This window comes from Tinamus guttatus, unplaced genomic scaffold (assembly GCF_059628265.1).
Source record: "Tinamus guttatus ecotype Peru unplaced genomic scaffold, ASM5962826v1 Tinamus_guttatus_pri_ptg000451l, whole genome shotgun sequence".
Taxonomy (NCBI): domain Eukaryota; kingdom Metazoa; phylum Chordata; class Aves; order Tinamiformes; family Tinamidae; genus Tinamus; species Tinamus guttatus.
This window is the reverse complement of record NW_028288985.1, coordinates 32,995-50,752: the sequence shown is the minus strand read 5'-3', so window position 1 is coordinate 50,752 and position 17,758 is coordinate 32,995. Positions and strand designations below refer to the sequence as shown.

The 17,758-nt window shown below is 47.7% G+C and overlaps 1 protein-coding gene across 3 annotated transcripts in view; it reads left to right on the top strand.

Moving 5' to 3' along the window:
- Positions 1 to 17,758, top strand: part of BICD2 (BICD cargo adaptor 2) — a 75,904-nt gene that overhangs the window by 31,321 nt on the left and 26,825 nt on the right. For all 3 annotated transcript variants that reach the window (XM_088532036.1, XM_088532035.1, XM_088532034.1), the window contains exon 2: positions 7,822 to 8,034. In XM_088532036.1, coding sequence (XP_088388162.1) covers positions 7,822 to 8,034 — 213 coding nt within the window. The remainder of the gene's footprint in view (positions 1 to 7,821; positions 8,035 to 17,758) is intronic.

The following is a 17,758-nucleotide window of genomic DNA, read 5'->3' as shown; positions in this document are numbered from 1 at the left end:
TCATCTGTTGAGCAATGAGTGAAAGTTTTGTAACCTCTCCAGAAATGCACATAACTTTGATTCCAAACTGGATACACCAAAGGGTAACCGCTCTAGCACAAATAAATGACTAACATCTTGACTCCCCTTCAATTGAAGGATTTGCAGTTAAACATTCACTTGTGTTTTCCTTTGCGGTGGTAGCTCTTAGACTTTTTCTTGACCCAGTTTCAGTTGCAGAAAACTGGCAGGAGTTTAAGAAATGCTTTCTGATTTTCTAATTAGAGAAATGAAAAAAGTCTTTGCTGTTTTACCAGATTTGCAGAATAAGCAGAGACTTCTTCAAAGCTCAGTATCAGTACCAGGAAATGTCTGTTAGAAACTTAAGGTTTTATATTGTTGGTCTTTATCCAGAGCTTATGCTATGCTCTAATTTTGGTTGCGAATCTGTGATAAGCAGAGAGTGTAAAACAATATTTGCCTTCCTGGCTCCATATATGAATAAAGCTGCTTGATCTCCCCAAGATAGTGAAATATCCTACAGTACAGAGGAGGTGGCTGATGGAGTGGCTTGGTGGAATGAAGAGTGGCTGGGAACCGCTGGGAGCTGCTGAGTTCCCCCAGGCCTCTAGTGCAATATGCAGTGCAGACAGCCGCTGGAGCGGGTGGTGTGCGCTGTGCAGCGCGTGGCCGTGCGGACGCTGGGAAACCAGCGGCCATTCGGCAGCGCCGTGCGGTAGCCAAGGCCGTTCCCCACCTCTGCTACGCGCAGGCGCCCGCGGAGCTGCAGCCAGCGACGGCTCCCGCGCCGTGTGCCCCGCCGTGTGCCCCGCCGTGTCCCCGCCGGGCGCGGGGAAGCCCTGGCCCTGGCAGCCCCGGCTCTGCCCGCTGCCCCTTTGCTGCCTGCGAGGGCCCAGTGCCGCGCGGTGCCTCTGGCCTTGGTCCCACACCAAAGGTGGAGGGGCTGATGCACAGACCAAAGACTGACTGGGTCCCGCCACTTATAGCTCCTCACACAGCAATGCTATTTCTTGCTCACTTAATTATAATGCTGTGCCCTGCAATTTTGCAAAAGGAACAGGCTTCTTTTAAAGCTAGAATCAATGAGCTTGAGGTTTCTGGGGCTTTTGTTTTTCTGCCAAAGTCAGATGTGGTCTATAAAGTTCTGGTGCTCCTCCATGCTGCCCAAGTCGCAGTGCAGTGTAGCAGGGCTCATGAGTGGTTCTTTTTTGTGCAGGACCTTGAAATACTTGAGGACAAACTCCAAGGCCTGTTCCAAAAGCCTTTCCCGGGAGACTTTCCTTAGTCCAATGCTGCAAGTTGCAGTGAAACCTCTCTTGGTAAATCAGTGAAGGCTTTCCAAGTGGAAGGCTCCGCTCGGCTTTCCGCTCTGTATCAGCGTCCCACGGCTGGGTGGGAAGGAGGCTGCGCGCTCGCAGGTGGTCCTGGCCCGTGGGGATCCCAGTCTGGTGTCTGCAGGGTTCCTCCGCAGCCGTCCCGCGGGGCTGGGGCACGGCAGCTAACGTGAGAAAACCAGTAAGCTGCAGTCTAGCCACGTGTGTCCCTGACTCAGACGTTAATTGGTGTTTTCTGTGTAGGCGGTTTTCAGGCTCTCTTTATTCTTGATTAGAAACAACAAGTTAATTTTTAGTTGTGTGAAGCATCGGGAACAGAATGCTATTCCAGTCCTTTCTCGCCCCACTCTCCCTCTGCGGATACGTGCAGATTTGCTGCTAGCAGAGTCTGGTTCCCAGCAGGAATTCTGTGCTCTGTTGGATGTGCATGACCATGTGGGGAGCATCTAATTTCTGTGAATACCCCGCTGCAGAAAATATTACTGATGCCCTCTGCTCAGCAACTGCATTTCCCTTGGAATATCTCCATGCTCTGAGGATTTCAGGCAAGGAGGAACGTATAAAAATTCAGAATTTATGTCTCAATCTCCTATCTTAAGCTGCCAGGAAGTGCACGAGATGTGAGGGCTGCTGGGCGGCCCGACAGCACCTCCCTCCCAGGAGCCCTTGTCCGTTGGGATCTTAAATTTTCGATTCTCATTACTTCAGAAGCAATACAGGTGATGTACTGTCGCATAGAGGAGCTTCTTATATAACTTTCCTGGGGAGTCTTTTGCAGCCTGAGAGCTGTACGGTGACATCTGCAGAGCTTTCACTTCGTGAGGATGCATACCGCAGATTGTAAACGGTTGCAGAATAGAAGCAGAAATCACTAATACTTGCAGTGCTTTTTTTCCTGCTGCCGCAGAGATTGCTGTTTAATAACTAATGAGTGGCTGAGCTGAGCAAGCAGAGTGTGAGTTTGTTCTTTTTTGCTTTCCCCCCTCCCAAAGCAGCAGCTGTTCATGGCTGGGGAGCTGTGGGGCCAGCAGGCAGCTGCACGAGTGCCCAAAGGGCCGCGCTTGGCCAGTGCACCCAGAGTGCGACCAGGCTCGGGGCCCTGCTCTGCACATCGTGGCTGTTGCTCGGTTTGGCTCTAGGCTGCGAGTCAGCCCCTTAGACCAGGACCTGGAAAGAAAGGGCAGATTTTCCAGTATTTGGTGTATTCTAGGAAATGGTGGGCTTCCGTTTTGTTAGTTTTTAGCAGTTTTTAACTTTGTAATGAAAGGATGTGAAATGTTCTGTGTATGGACCAAAAAAAAAGGCCTTTTTATCATTTTTTGCCTTGTATTCAGCCTAAGAACTAAAGCAGCAAAACACTTTAATGAAATGCATGTATATCCTGTCAGTTTCTGCAAGCTTGTTACAAGCTGGAGATCCAGCTTTTGTGGGTGTTACAAGGATGGCACATACTGTCCTGAAGTCACTTTGTACTGCACAGTTCTGGGCCCCTTGGAGATTTGGCCCCTTTTCTTCATCTCCCAAATGTATATTCTCCACAAACGGTCTTCTTTCCTGCCCCTTGGTTGTTTACACAGACAGATTTTAGTGCATCGGTGGTGACTTGAGAATCCATAAGCATTTTATCTTACAAATCTCCTTCACTAAAATATTTTTTGTTCCTTTCCATTTTCACGTGCATTTTTATGACATGAGAAACTCCCCGCAGTCCTGAGTAAGAGGGACCTGTTGCTGTTGATTCATTGCGGAGTTGGGTGCTCTGTAATATCTCCAGGTTTTGATGACTCTTTCCTTGTCAGTGCATCTGCTTCAAGCAGCTGTGAGGCCTCTTCTTTAGCCTGTTCTTGTTCAGAGATGCGCCTTGGCTTTCACACTAGTTAAAGGAGAATATGTCGAGGCCGAAAACAGCAGCGTGGTGTCCGGGGGGGGCACAGAGCTGCCTCTGTCTCTGCCCCCCGTTTGGACTCGGGAGGCAGAACTCTGCAGATGCTTTGGGACACGAGCTGCTCACAGAAGTCCCTGAGAACGTGAGGTGCTCGTTGGCTCTGCTGGTGGTCCCGGCAGGCTGGTGCTGGAGGTGGCCGCCTGTGTGAGCCTGTCCGGTACGAGCAGCCCCTCTGTGCCCTTACCTTCTCCCTGGGATGGAGAGCTCCGTCTCATCCTGGTTCCTCCTGCTCTGCTGAGCTGACCAGACGCCGTTATGTCATGAACCTCTTGTTTTCGGCATTGGGACTGAGCAGCTTTATGCACTGTTTGACACTGGTTCCAGTAAAAGGCTTATTCATGTGGTTTGTTCAAAGCCATTTGAAGTAGGGGAAAAGTGTTGTGATCTACAGCAGAACTTGATCTGGCCCCTTTCGGGTATCCCCACCTCTTTGGAACCAAACTACATTCTGTAGGTCCTGTTTTGTCATGGTTTTAAAGCTGAGTGTTTGCAAGGATAAGGCCACAGGAGCAGACCTAGGCCCAGTAATTGGGCATTACAGCTTCCCTGTGGATTTGAGCTGGATGGAGAAGCAGACTGAGAAGAGCAGGACACTTATTTGACCAGTTTGACTGGAGAAAATCAGTCTGGGGGAATATAATAAAGAATTGGATACAGGATATGAACCAAAACTTGGAGCATTAATCCTGTTGTGCTTTGCGGTGGATGAGTACGGCGTGACTCGTGCCTGCTTTGGGGATAAGTGAGGTTTTGCATAAGGTTCATGTTTGGGAAGGCTGTTTCATCCTTCCTGCTAGGCTCTCCTCTCTTTTCCCATCATCCAGCAATGTGGGAGCTGGGATGGCAAGAGAGGCTTGTTAGCATGAACACACCGGGGTGTGTGTGCAGGAGGTAACTGGCGTGATGTTTAGCTAGGAGCTCCTTTGAAGGAAAGGGAAGGGGTGCTCTAAGTTTCACTTCAGTTTTTCTTCTCTTTCAGATGGGACATTTATTTGCAGAGCTCTCCAGAGCTGTGCAAGTCTTGATTAATTGCTATTCACTTCATTGATTGCTATTAAAGAACTTTGAGATTCCTCGATGAAGAATGCTGTGTTAAGGAACCAGCTTATTAACTGAGATAGAAGTTCAGGCTTCTGATGGCCCGACAGTTTTGCCTTGCCATGGTCTTGCCGACTTGGCTATCCCTATTTTGTGTTCGTTGTTCATGTTTCCACTAATTAATTTTGAAGCATCAATATTAAGACCTGGTGAAAAGCTATAGGCTTCTCAGGCTCTTGGAATAGATCTGAAACAGATCTCGAGCTCAACTCTCACTTGCACGGTCAAGTCTGTAAATGAGTTGTGTCAGAACTAGGGTTTCCCGGCTCCCACCGCCGCGCGAACCCGAGCGCCGCTTCCCGTCAGCTCCCGCCCTGCTCTCCGGCTCCCGCTGCGCGGGAGGTGCAAGTAACGGTTTGGGGAGAGCAGTAAACGCAGAGTGACTTGTGAGGGAGTTATTGCTCTGTTCTGTCTAACCTCACAACACAAAGGGGAGGCAGGTGGGCAGATGCTGCTTTTCTGTGGCGCCTGAAGGTTTGTGGGTTTCATGCACATCTCTAAAAACCCCATTTGCCTTAAAACAGCTTGATTTAAAACAGAGCTAGACTGTAACCATGGAAGATAATTGCATTGCCCTGTAATTTTGGACAATTTTGTTAAGGTTAAATTTCCTGTTCCACATAGTCTATGACAGTTATGTAAATGGCTTTTAGGATGAATGTATGGGGTCTTTTCTAATAAATGCAAGAAAGATAATGAAGCATGGTTAAAAATAAAGGTGGCTCTTGAGAGCTCCCCTGTAAATACATAGAGCTGGAGTCCTGGAGGGCTGCCTGTTTGATCGCCGGGTGCCTGTTCGGAGGGTTGTCTGTGCTGGGCGCAGTATCGGAGTCCGTGGGTTCTCCTGGCAGCCGCCCGGCCCTGGGCAGCAGCATTGGCAGTGCTGCCAGTCTGGGGCTGGGCTGTGGAAGAAGGTGGCCCGCTCGGGAGCAAGTCACCACGTAGCTGCTGGAAGTGACCAAGGCCCCCCGGGATCCCAGAGCCTTGGGAAGGGGGATGCCTGAGCCCCCGCGGCTCCGGGATGCGCCCGGCTCTTGTGCCTAAAAGCAGCCCCCAAACCAATTTCTGCAGCTGGTCCAAGAGAGCCGGTAGCTGCAGTGCCTGTTTGATTTGCTTAGTTTTGCTGTTCGGGACAAGCTGTAATAAAAGGCAGCTTCTAAAAAGGGGGTCTTGGGACATGGAAAAATCTTTTTAAATGTAGAAGCAGGGATAGCTCACTGAGCCTCACCTTCCCCAGGGGATGGAGAAGTGGGATGGAGAGGTACCTAAGGCAAGGGATGATTGAGGAAAGATACGGATCGTCGTGTTGTTCTAATCTCAACAACAACAAAATGTTCTTTTTTTAATAAAACATGGCAAAAGCCATGTCTATAATTTGACAAGGAAAAAAACTGTCATGTAAGAGTATGTTTTAAAACGTGGCATTTATTGCTGTAGCTATTATTGAAGCCAAAAAAAAAAGCATGAAGACAAGAAAATCAAAGGGGCACTTTGCACAGATAACTCAATTTTGATAGATCCTCCAAGCTCCAAATATTAAGCGTTTTGCTTTGAAGCTTGAGGCAGTCATGAGCTCTGGAAGGCTATGGGTTTTCTGCACCTTTCTCTGAAGCATCTGGCTCTAGCCTACGTCAGGTTTTGTGTTCAAATACTCCCTATCAATAGTGACTGTAGCAAATGGTGAAATTCTTTCTTCACTTATTAGGCCCAAGGTTTAGCATCTCTACAGCTAAAGTTTTTAAAGCAACTAATCATTATTCTGAAGAACTTATGCCTCAATGAATTACTAAATTTCTTGGTTTAATCACACTTGATGACTCTACTCTATGGCTGATAAGACAGGGCTTTGAGTAGCCTAAATTTACAAGTGGCAAGAAAACAGTGCCACTCCACTATGTCCTTGTGTGTCCTTGTCATAGATTTAAAATAAATGCAGGCCTGCAAAACATAGATACTAATTCTTTATGCAAACTGATAGTAAAGCAAAGTTTATATGTAGTTTGGGTTTTTTGTTTGCTTGTTTTGGGAGGGAGTCTTTTTTTTCTTTTTCTTTTTGCTATCCCTTTAACGTTTATGGAGATCTTGGGTATTAGGCTTTTAAGCTGCTTTGTTGAAACTCATTTGACAAGGACTCGCACAGATGGTGCTTTACTTTCTGTCTGAAATGTGACGCTTTTTAATTTCCCTTGGGTCCTCTCAGTGAATCTGGCTAGCATTTCTCCAATAGATATACGTCTCCTGTTTCTGTGATTTGCTTCTCTGAAACCAAATTCAGTCTGATAGCTGCAGTATGTGGGTGCCTCTAACAGTAGCCCAAGCTAGCACCTTGTGGCTTGTTTCACCTCTGGTATATTTTATATATATCATGATGTCACTAATGCTTAGGCTCTGATATGGAGAAGTAATAAAATACTGAAACCTACTTGTATTCAAAGCAGATTTTTTTTCCCCTGCATCAACAGTCTGGTTTTGAAGAACTAGCAAAAGATGGCTATCAAAAACATAATACATGACTAAATGAGTATTATTGCTCTGTCCTTGACCTGGCTTAATGCACAGCATTAATGCTGGCAATGAAAATGTGCTGTGTGGACGCTGGCAGCTCGGAAGATGCTGTGGCACCTGGAAGCACCACGTACACCTTGCACTGGCTCATGGTTCACGCACGTACAGCTTAAAGATAGCAGTCATTAATCTCATTTACTTCGCTCCATCTGCCAGGCAGACTCTTACAGGTGGATGCCTGCTTAAAACGTTACATTTTTTGCTTTATAACATCTATTAGTGAAAGCTGCAACAGGGTTCTTCAAGCGCCGCAATCCAGCAGCGGGGGTGTCTGTCCAGCTGCCTGCTTGTGTGTTGGAGGGCACTGACTGCAGCATCACCTGGCAGAGCTGAAAACAGCATGAGAACTCTCAGAAACAAAGAAAAAAATATAAATATACATTAAAAAATATATGAAGTCTAAACCGACGTATGCTTTGCTGAAGAAGCTGGATTGGGAGGAGGAGGGTGTGCGCGCACAGGCTGGGAGGTGGAGCGAGCTGCTAACGCTCAATCTCTTTCAGTGATTTGGTGTTTGCAGAAGTAAGTCTGACCACCTGTAGGGAAGAGGCACATATAGAAATGTCTGTTCATGTCGGTCGGTCTATGTGTTGAAAACACAGTCTATCTTTAACAGCACTGTCCGGTCAGTAGCTCGTAGTTTCATCCTAGGGAGCTTTTATGGGATTCTGCCTATGTGTAGGGCCTCTGTGTGGGTGCTGTGTGTGACTTGCAAGAGGCCTGTGTTGACCCTTGTACAGCATCTAAAGATCTGATCCCAGAAGAGGAGATGGGTGTAGGAAAAGGTTATATTGTTTTGCATCAGAGAAATATAGAGGTAAATAATTTCAATTTAAAAATCTGCATTTACTAATAAGATTTGTTTTCTAACTCTCCTAGGCTTTTGGGCAGGCCCATACCAACCACAAGAAGGTGGCAGCAGATGGAGAGAGCAGAGAGGAGACCTTGATACAGGAGTCAGCTACTAAGGAAGAGTACTACATGAAGAAGGTTATGGAGCTGCAGACAGAGCTGAAGCAGCTGAGAAACGTCCTTGCCAACACCCAGTCTGAAAATGAACGCCTTAATTCTGTTGCACAGGAACTGAAAGAGGTAAGGGAAGATGACAGTGCATATCACAGCTTATATTGTGAGTATACATCCTTGGCCTATGTAACCTTAAGGAAGATGCTCGGGTTGATCAATATCTGCCTATCACTGGCAGCTGGTAAGGTGAGTTTTGTCCCCGAGCCTTCAGTCAAGTACTGCATCCATATGCAGCTAATTCAGTGATAGAGTAAATCCAGCTATCCGCGTCCATCCGTTGAACCAAGGTGCTGGGCCACATTGGCTAAAGGTTGGGATCTTTCTGCTGAGCTTTCTGGGCGAGTTAAATAGCTACTTGTTCTGGAGCAAGAGCTGCCTGGTGTTCCAGGTCATTTGAGAGGAATGTGACTGCATCCAGACCACGACAGTTCTGCATATCACTAATCTCAATTGGAGAACTACTGCCTTAAGGAGCAGAGGAATGTGTTTAGTCCAAGCACTAAGAATAGCTTTGGGTGTATTTTGGATACCTTTTTTTTTTTTCTGTCTTCCTCTTGTTCCAAACATTTGGTTTAAAATTCCCTTCCCTCCTCCCCTTTTATTTATTTATTTTTTAATAGTTTGCCCAACACTTCTTCCATCCCAACATGTAAGGATGTGGGTCCATAACAAAACAATGCTGACGTATAGCCTTCTGTTTTCTTTCATGGAAGTGATAACTTACACTTTTTCATAGGATTGCTTAAATTACCATCTCAAAATACCTTTGACCCTTTATTGCTGTTAAGTTGAGTATTTTTGAGGAGAAATAATCACGGAGATTAGCTTAAAATGTTTTGAACGATGCAGTTAAGTACAATATCTCTAGCTTAACAGGAGTATCCATTTTACAGATACAGAAAAGATGTTTTTTAAGAGTTCAAACAATTGATAAAATTTAGAATGGGTAAAAATTTAAAAAGGCTCTAAACCCCAGGTGGTGAACAGTTACTCCACAGTTATTCCATCTGTGACTTCATGTACTTTCCTTTGAAGCATTGAGTACTTGTCTCTTTTGGAGTTGAGATAATGAACCAGTCTGGTAGGTAGATGCTTCCCTCCCGGAAGGAAGTTACCCAGGAGCCCCCATCTGACTCCAGCTGCATTTCACAGGACCACAACGGAAAGTCATGAGGGTTCAATTTTGCCTCTCCAGGAGCTAGTGAAAATTATGTGGGTAATATTTGGTGGGAAAACTCATGAGGCACTGAAAAGTCTTAAGATGAGTCTTTCTGGAAAATGTAGGTTAGTTTTGTGGAAAAGAGGAGGTTCTAAACTACCGCACTTGAGGGTATAACAAAGGAGGAGATTTGGTGGATAAGCTGTCACAGGTGATCATATGAGTCAGTCTAGCTCTTTAATCCTTGGGCCCTGGCTGTGGGATAACAGACCTGGAATCCATCCATGCTGGTCTGCTTAGCCAAGGAACCAGTTCCTACAGGCACACACAGCCCTGTCTTTATTTCCTAACTTTTAAGAAGAGCTTAAAGGAGAAGCTCCCCATCCCAAGCACAGCATTGTGTCTCTAGCGGATTCCGAGTGCTGTCTGCAAACCTGCCGAATGGCAGATTTCACTCTCAGTGAGTCACGGTAGTTGAAGGTGATTTTCTTTTTACATACTGTTGTGTTTCAACTGCTTGACCCTATTTTCTTGGAGCTGCAAATGGCTATAGACAGTGCCAGGCTGAACTGTTGGTTTGTGAGGTTTTGGGGTGTCCTTCCTGTGCTTGGTCATTGCAGAGCTCCCCTTCCTTGCGTGCACACTCCTCTGTGAGAGGGAGGTCGGTCTGCCTGGGAGCTTTCAGTGAGAGCTGAGCCACCCACGGGGAGGGGAACTGGGTGATGGCAGGTTTCTTGCGGAAAATATACATTTTTGTAAAAAATTAAGTCCTTTTTTTTTAATTAAAACTCTCTTGTTGACTCGAGGAAGATGTATTTAGTTACTTGAAATCACTGAATACTTTAATATTGTAAGCCTAAAATGAAAACTGAAAAAAAAATCCAAATTGTATGTGGTAGATAATAACAACTGAAGAACTGTTGTTACAAGCTCCTCTGCAGGTGACCTTGATAAGCAGTTGGTTACGTGTTGTCCCAATGTCTTCTCCTTCCTTCCCTTCCCTCTTCATCCCAGCTGTTTCTTCTATTGAAGGTTTGAGTTGAGGGCAGGAAATGGGTGGGAGAAGGTGGAATATCATCTGCTATTTTATGCCCTCTAGGTATGATGAGAAATTTTTCCTTCAGTTTTTCTGATTACTGATGGAGAAGAACCATAGTAAATTTTCTTTCAACTTGCAGAGAGCGTTTGCGGATGGATCTAGTCCTCCCACCATGCACAACTGCCCGTGAGGAGCTCTGGCTTGCAGGGTGTCTGATGGCACAGGGAGGTTTTACTTCCCAATGCAACTGCCCTGGCCTTGGCCCGGGGCTGATTCCCTGCCTAACTTTTAAGGGAGATTTGCTTGTCAGGACTGATTGCAAAAGGTTTTACCTGCTATTCTGTAGCTAGCTGATGGGATACGGAATTATTTTGTGACTGTAGGTTTTTTGGAGGAAGAAAAATTGTTCAGTCCTTAGCAACTAGCAGAGAGGGATAGTTCAGGCAGCTCCTCCTGGGCTGCCAGGAGTGGTGGCCACGGTGAGAGAGAGAGGCATTGACATGGTCAGCTGGAAGAGCATTCAAGACGGAGCTTTTAAGGTGCTGTCATTCCTTTAATGTCTTCTCCAAACACCTGCGTGAAAGTGATGAGTGGCTTTTGGAAGGAGAAGAATAACATTTAGTACACCTGGAGTTCCTATAGCAGACGCAAGCAATTTTGACACCTTCTATTGAGTTATCTAAGTCGGGCCTGCTGAGACGGGCAAGCAATTATGAATTTAACTGCTGTCATTAGCCAGCTCAGCAGCTCCTGCCCCCGGAAGAGTCATTGCAAGGAGATCTCCTGAGTAATTGTTAATTGCCTCCTCTCTTTGATCTGTTTTCATCTCTCCTGAATCTTTGTGGCACCAAAACAGATATCATAGGTGACTGGTTTGGTGGTTCAGTCATCTGGTAGCAGTGCCCAAGTATGCACAAGCTGAAAATGAGTACTGCTTTCCTGGGAAAGCAGAAGGGTGCTGTGATTAGGTAAACTGTGGAGGAGAATATAGCTTAGTATGTGTGCTTTGATGCATTAGGGAGAAAAATGCCAAACGTAACATGATGTTATATAGTAAGTACTGAATATTCAATCTTTTTTTAAAGTATGATTATGAATGAACATCATGTAAATAACTTTATCATTCTTAGGCTATAAAGTGGAATCTATTTTTCTGAGATTTGTTCTGGAAAATCTTTGATGCGTTTTGTTGTCTGGGGTTACCTATTATTTTTTCTTGCTTAGGCTTTATCCAGAAAAATACACGTCAGACTGGAGGATAATCTGCGCGCTGCAGCTGTCTAGGCCCCTGGGTTCCTAGCGCCGCTCCGCGCGCGGTGCCCGTAGGAGGCCGTGTCTGCGCGGGGCAGGCGCTCCGGCCGGGGCGGCCTCGCGACGCGGCGCGGCAGCTCCCTCGCCTGCGGTCACCGCTCCGGATCCTCAGCCGCAGCACTGTTGGATTCCTGCTCCATCTTCCTGGGGCCTGCAGTTGGAGTGTGTGAGCAGAGCTGGAAGAGGCTTTAGAAAGCACAGGACATGGTCTGGTCGTGTGTGCGACCATTTTAATTTCTAGCAAGTGGTTGTCGTTAGGAGCCAGTGCGCTCCCCCTGGCAGGCTGTTATGCTGCTGGTCAGACTTGCTCCCATCTGCTCAGAGCATCCTGGTGGACACCCTTTTCCTGTAATAGTCTATGTGTTTGGATGCTCCAGCTTTCCATAAGAACTGTCCTTAACAGCATCATTAAAGGGAGAATATTCCCAAAGTCACAACTGCACTTCTCTTTTCCAGCAGGATTTATAGCTAAGATGCTGAATAGCCCTTTATGCATGGTTGCCTTCATCCTTCCCTCCTGAATGCACTGATAACCCATAAATAAAAGGGTACAAAGGACTCCCTGCAGCCGAACAAGGAAGCCCAAGGCTGCGGGTTCGGAAGGGCCGTGCTGAGGAAGCCTCGCTGCCCGCCGCGCTCCGCACCGTGCCGGCAGCTGGTGAGGGGCCAATGCTGCTGCGGCCCCCGCTCTTTTCTTGCCACCTTTTTATCTTAATTGAAGTTGATTTGTATATATATTTTTAATATACTGCCTACTTCCTTTTTCAAGTAATTCAGAATTTGTTATTTTTACAGTAAGGCATGCCATTTGCAGCTATTTGAAACGTAATTTAGCAGATGCAAAGCCGATGAGGTGCTGGAGCGACGTGTTTGATGTGCCTCACGCACTCGTGCAGGCGGCTGCCCCTGCCTTGCTGAGCAGTGGTGTGTTCCGGGCAGGGATGTGAGCAGCGTCTCTGCTGCGATGGCTGCTGCCTGGAGATTCAGGGCTGGAAAGGGAAATCATGCTGCAAATCAGCGAGGTGAAAGTCCCCAGCTGAACACTACATGTTTTCAGGTTTTGAAATAGTACTAACATAGATGCTGCTCCTGACATTGTGAGTCTTTTTACAAACATGATTTCAAGGTTTCCATTAGGGGTAAGATTCCGAGTTACTCCGTTCTTTGGGAGCTAATCTGGTCGCACACTTGCCGGGGGCATCTCGCCGTTGTCTGCTCTAATTAAATTGCTGCATGTCCTCCGTGCGCTGATCCCGGTTGTTTAGCGGCTCCTTGTGCCCATCGTTGTAACCCTGAAGCCTGCCGAGCTTCTGACCCCAATAACCAGTGGAGAGGAAAAGTCTCTTGTATACAGCCTGACTTTTTTAACGGATTTAAAAATCAATATGTACAATTGAAAGAGTAAATGGAAACACGCTAATCAGTGAAAGAGTGTCTCGAAATAACTTTGCAAGCCATCAATTAGTGTTTTTTTTTTTTCTCTCCCATGTGAATGAAAACTCTTGCTCCCGCTTGGAAGTGGTGTAATTTTAGGCTGCAGAAGCTGGGAGATTGCTTTGTTTTGGTTGTGCTTGGCAGGGTTTCCATTAAAGCAGGCAGCCCTTGGCAATATTTCCAAGAAAGATTTGTTTGGGTCGGTGGGGTGTGGGTTTTGTTTTATTTTTGTTTGCTTTATTTTTTGACAAAAGGGAAGCGCATATACTGTGGTATCCCTCAAAGCAGTGCTGTAACGTGCTGGGGGGAAAATGAAACCTGCGTTTTTTCCTAGCAGATTTCCAGCTGCTAGACCGACTCGGGACAACATCCCAAGATTTATTTTCCAGTCACATACAGGAGGTTTTCGGGACATAAGTTGTGACAAAACATCGATCAGGCAGAAGCACAAAGAGCTGGAGGATGTGCCCATAGTGTTAGAAATAGCTGCACAGGGCTCTTGTTGCCCTAGCTACTGTGCTAACATCTTGTGTTTCTTTTGGTTCCCTTATTCCCTTCTCAGCCTGTATTTTGGTATTCTCGTATGTAATTTGATATACTTTAATACAAATATATTCCTTTTCCATGTTTTTGATGAAGCAGACTGGGGTGCTGGTATGTCCAGGGGCGGTTGGCAGGGGAGGCCATTGCCGACGTCCTTCCGAGCGGCCTGTCGGGGCCCTCTGCCCTGGTAGCCGCTGCGCGTGTGGGAGCTCGGCTGGTCCTGGTGCACTCGGCATCGCTGCGTCCCCGAGCCGCGGAGCAGCCTGTGCCGGTCGCCAGCGCTTCCCTCCCGCGCGGCCAAGCGGCCTCGGCCCTGCCCTGGCCAAGGGGAAGGGCTGGACGGAGGGACGAGCTCGTGGGTCATCAGATGCCACGAAGCTCAAGGCGCCTCTGCTTGCGGTACGTAGGTCTGGCTGGAGAGGGCTGCATGTTTTCTCTTTAACTGGATTATTGCAGGCCTCCATTCCTGCAGGGATTGATGAGATTATCAGTTTTGACTTGACAGCTGGTTTGGATCGAGTTTTTGAGGGTAGCTGAGGAGGATGATGCGACAGCTAAATGGTGAATGTAAACAGAGTCAGCAGTCTCGGTGCAGTGCCTGGGCAGCGTGGGAATACCTGGTACCGTGGTTGGTGTTGTCAGCACACCCACAAATGGGTCAAGTGGCTGTCACCACTTGGGCAGCCACAGTGTTTTGCCCCAGAAGAGAGGCTCTAACGAAGCAGACGGGAGCCTTGCCCTTCCTGCGCTGCTGTGATGGCAGCGTGCGTGCGCTCGGGTGCTTGCGCTTCCTCTGCTGCCGCAGGAAGAGCTCTGGAGGGGCAAGAGCCAGAATGGGATCAAGGGAGCCAAAGGAAGTCTCTGGAAAGAGTGTTTAGTCATCGCCTGAAAGGTCCAGGGCTGCGTCCCCACATCTGTTTTGGTAACCACAAGCTAGCTGGGACACGCTGCTTGAGGTTCAGCTGGGAAAGGAGGCGTCGTAATTTAGTCCTAGCCCATATGAAGTAATGGGGTTGACTCATCAGAGCATTACTGCTGCTCAGCAGTTAATATCAGCTGCCCAGGGAGAATCCGAGCTGCCTGTGTCCTGCTGCTGTAACCTGCAGCTTCTCTGTGCGAGGGAAAGGAAAAATGGTCTGTGCTGCAGCAATAATACCTAAGGTTATGACCACTGATCTCCCTCTTTCTTTTGTTTTTCACTTTTTTTTTCACCTGGTCCCTTTCTCCTAGTGCCTCTGCCTCTGATTTAATGTGAGTTTTTAGGCGATGAATTCACTTAAGGAAAAAAAAAAAAAAAACAACATGCTAGAGATGTAAAGTTCATGTTGTTCCTGTCCAAATCAGTGTGGTGGGTGAGGCATTAGTTGAAAATGATGCTGGTAAATTAAAAGGAAAAAACAATGAATTTGGAATGGGAATGCTGGGTGATCCTGGTTTGGCAGCACTAACCACATTACAGCCTGACTAAGCTTTCACCAAAATGGGTGAACTTAGGGACTGTTGCTGCAGCCGAAGCCCCGCACTGAAGCACAGCTGCTGGGAGAGCAAAGAGCGCCGGGACTAACATGTGAGCTCGTCCTTGTCTAAAGAAGAAACAGGTTAACGGTCTGTTCGGATTCAGAGTCGCAGTATAAAGCTCACTGCCTTCCCCTGCCCGTCCGTCTTGGAAGAGGGTTTCTGCTGGCAGCAGCCAGAGGCTCCTTCCTCCCCGGCAGCCGAGCGGCCTCGCGCGGATGCGGTGCCGGCCTCGTGCCCCGAGTGCCCGCGCAGCCTCCACGCGAGCGCGTTCGGAGCACCCGCTCCTCCTGGTTCCATGATGTCTGCTCGGAAGCGCTGCTGTAAGCCCAAAGCGAGCAAACTCTGCTGGCTATGAGGTGGCATTGTAGGTATCATTAACGTGAATATAAAGTGGTGTTGTAGGCATTGTTCATTTGGATAAGTAACTTCTTTGGGATTTACTTGATTAATTTTGCTTGAAGCTCTAAGCCAGTGGTTATGAGATGATTGTATCTCCGTAGAATTACACACCGTAAATGAAGCACTTTTAACATCCGGGAGGACAGGATGTGTGAAATAGGCCACTCATATTGAGAGTATAAATTTAGCCAACGCTTTCATCTGATGCTTTACATATAAATTAAGCCAATGGAAGGCTTCTAATCTTTGATAATCATGCTAGCGTCTGTTTTGTGGATATTATTATAACTGTAAATTATTTTAACCTTGTGTCTGAGAGGTTTGTGGTATGTAGTGCTCAAGTCCCATAAACTTCTTTTTGGCCTGGTGCCACCGTGTGCTAATGTTAAATATGCCTGATAAGATTGTCACTGCTGGAAGTGGTTAATGGAGACTTTAAACACACCTTTAATATAAGAGTAGGAAATATGAACAAGAAAATAAATGAGCCCTCCAGCAGACCTTTTAACAGAGGAAGGTAGGCTTTAATGAATGGGAGAAACTTGTACTTAAAGCTGTTCAAAAGTAAACGTGGTTAGTGGGCGTTTCTGGAGAGGCAGAGTTACCGTGGGTTTGGAGAGGGCCACGGCCGCAGAGTAAAGCAGCTGTACGTTTGCACTTCAGGCACGCAGCACATGTGCCTCTCATATCACCGAGGCAGGAAAATTTTGGTCAATAATTATCACTAATTACCAGAAGGATGTTTTAAAAAGATGACCATGGGAAAAGCATTAGAAATTATCAGTGAGCTAGGGAAAAACAGTCTGTGAGAACATTATAAACATGGTCTGGCTTGATTAAAGGCAAGAGAGACTACTCGGGAAATGGGCTGGAAACAAGGACAAGGAGAATTCCTGCCGCGCGGGAAGGAAATGGCCGCTGCTCTCTGCGCGCCCGGCTGTGGGGCTCCCCATGGCTCTGCGTGTCGCCAGCCTTCCCGAGCAGCCTCCCTGCCTCCAGGGCCCCGGGCACCTCTCCGGGGCTGTGCCTGGCACAGTCTGTTGGAAGAAGCTTGCAAATAGCTTCCACAGGCTACCGTGGCTTCGCACCCTCCTGGAACAAGTCCCTGTTGTGATGCGGGGCTGGGTGTGCTGTGAGCCAGGCCCAGCAGCAGCGCTGTCCTCCCAAGGAGGAACGTCCTCTTGAAAATGGAGCTGCGGGTCCATTTCTGGATAAACTCCCTCTTGCTTTCCTCGAAGTTTCCCTCATCTTTCCAGTCGCTGGCTAAAAATCACCTGCGACTTCTTGCAGGATGTTGATTTGCCAGCCTGCAGCTGTACGAAGGCCGCCCGCAGTTCAGGTGCCCCTGGGCTGCCTCTGGTCTTTGCCCTGCCAAGCCCCGGGGCCTGGCGGGCAGCCCTGAGCACGGGGGCTCTCTGCTCCGCACCAAGCTGCTTTCCGGCCTTTCCTTTCAGCAGGGGTGACATTTGGTGAAGCTGGAACTGATGCGTGTGCTTTTAGCAACTGAAAATGAGGAGGAAAAAAAATCCTCAAAATCAGTTAGCTGCAGCGCAGGCAGGCGGGGGCCCCGGTGCGGTGCAGGGGCCGAGGCTGCCCTTGCTGGGCTGCTCATCTCGGCAGCCCTGTGGAGAGCAGCAGTGACTCGGGCTGGCGCCCCACTCTGCTCCCTGGCCTTGTGTCTGTCCACTCTTCTTTCGCTTGGTGCCTTTTGAAGAGCTCCATGCTTTACAAGGAGGAATCGCAGTTGCAGTTGTGTGTTAAGGCAAATATTTTTGAAAACCATTTGAATTGTGTGAGAGGATGCACTGGGGCTGTGAAGGTTACCTGGACTTGTGTCCCTAAACCTGGTCCTGTAGGAAATTCTGGGCTTTGAGGTCACGGGAGGCAGCACCTGGACTTCAGCTGAAATGAATGGATGTCTCGCTCTTGACTTTAATACTACCAGACCCTTAACCCGTGTCCAGCTGTGCGTCCTGCCCCGCATGTTTGCGCTGCCCAGTTCTTCCATATCTTTTGAAGCAGCATGTGGGATATGTGGTTCAGGCTGCTCTGATGCAGCTTCGATGGCAGCAATTGCCCAGGGGTTTAAGTGTTCTCGCTGTGGGTGACACTTGCTCCTTCAGGGAGATGTGGCAGGTGGCAGCAGGTGAGGATGGGGAAGCTCCGACGCTGGCTCTTTGCTGATGCTGTGGGTGGCAGCGCCCCTGCTAGAGTTGGCTCCACCAACCCTTGTGGAGGGAAAAGACGAGAGCTGTGTAAAAGTCGTAGTAGGCCTTGGAAGGGTTAAATGTTTGCTTTGTGGCAGTGAAGGACATGGAAAGCTGCCAAGCATTTAGATTTGAGATTTGAAAAGCAGCTGGAGTTTAACTGCTCTTAGCAAGCAATTC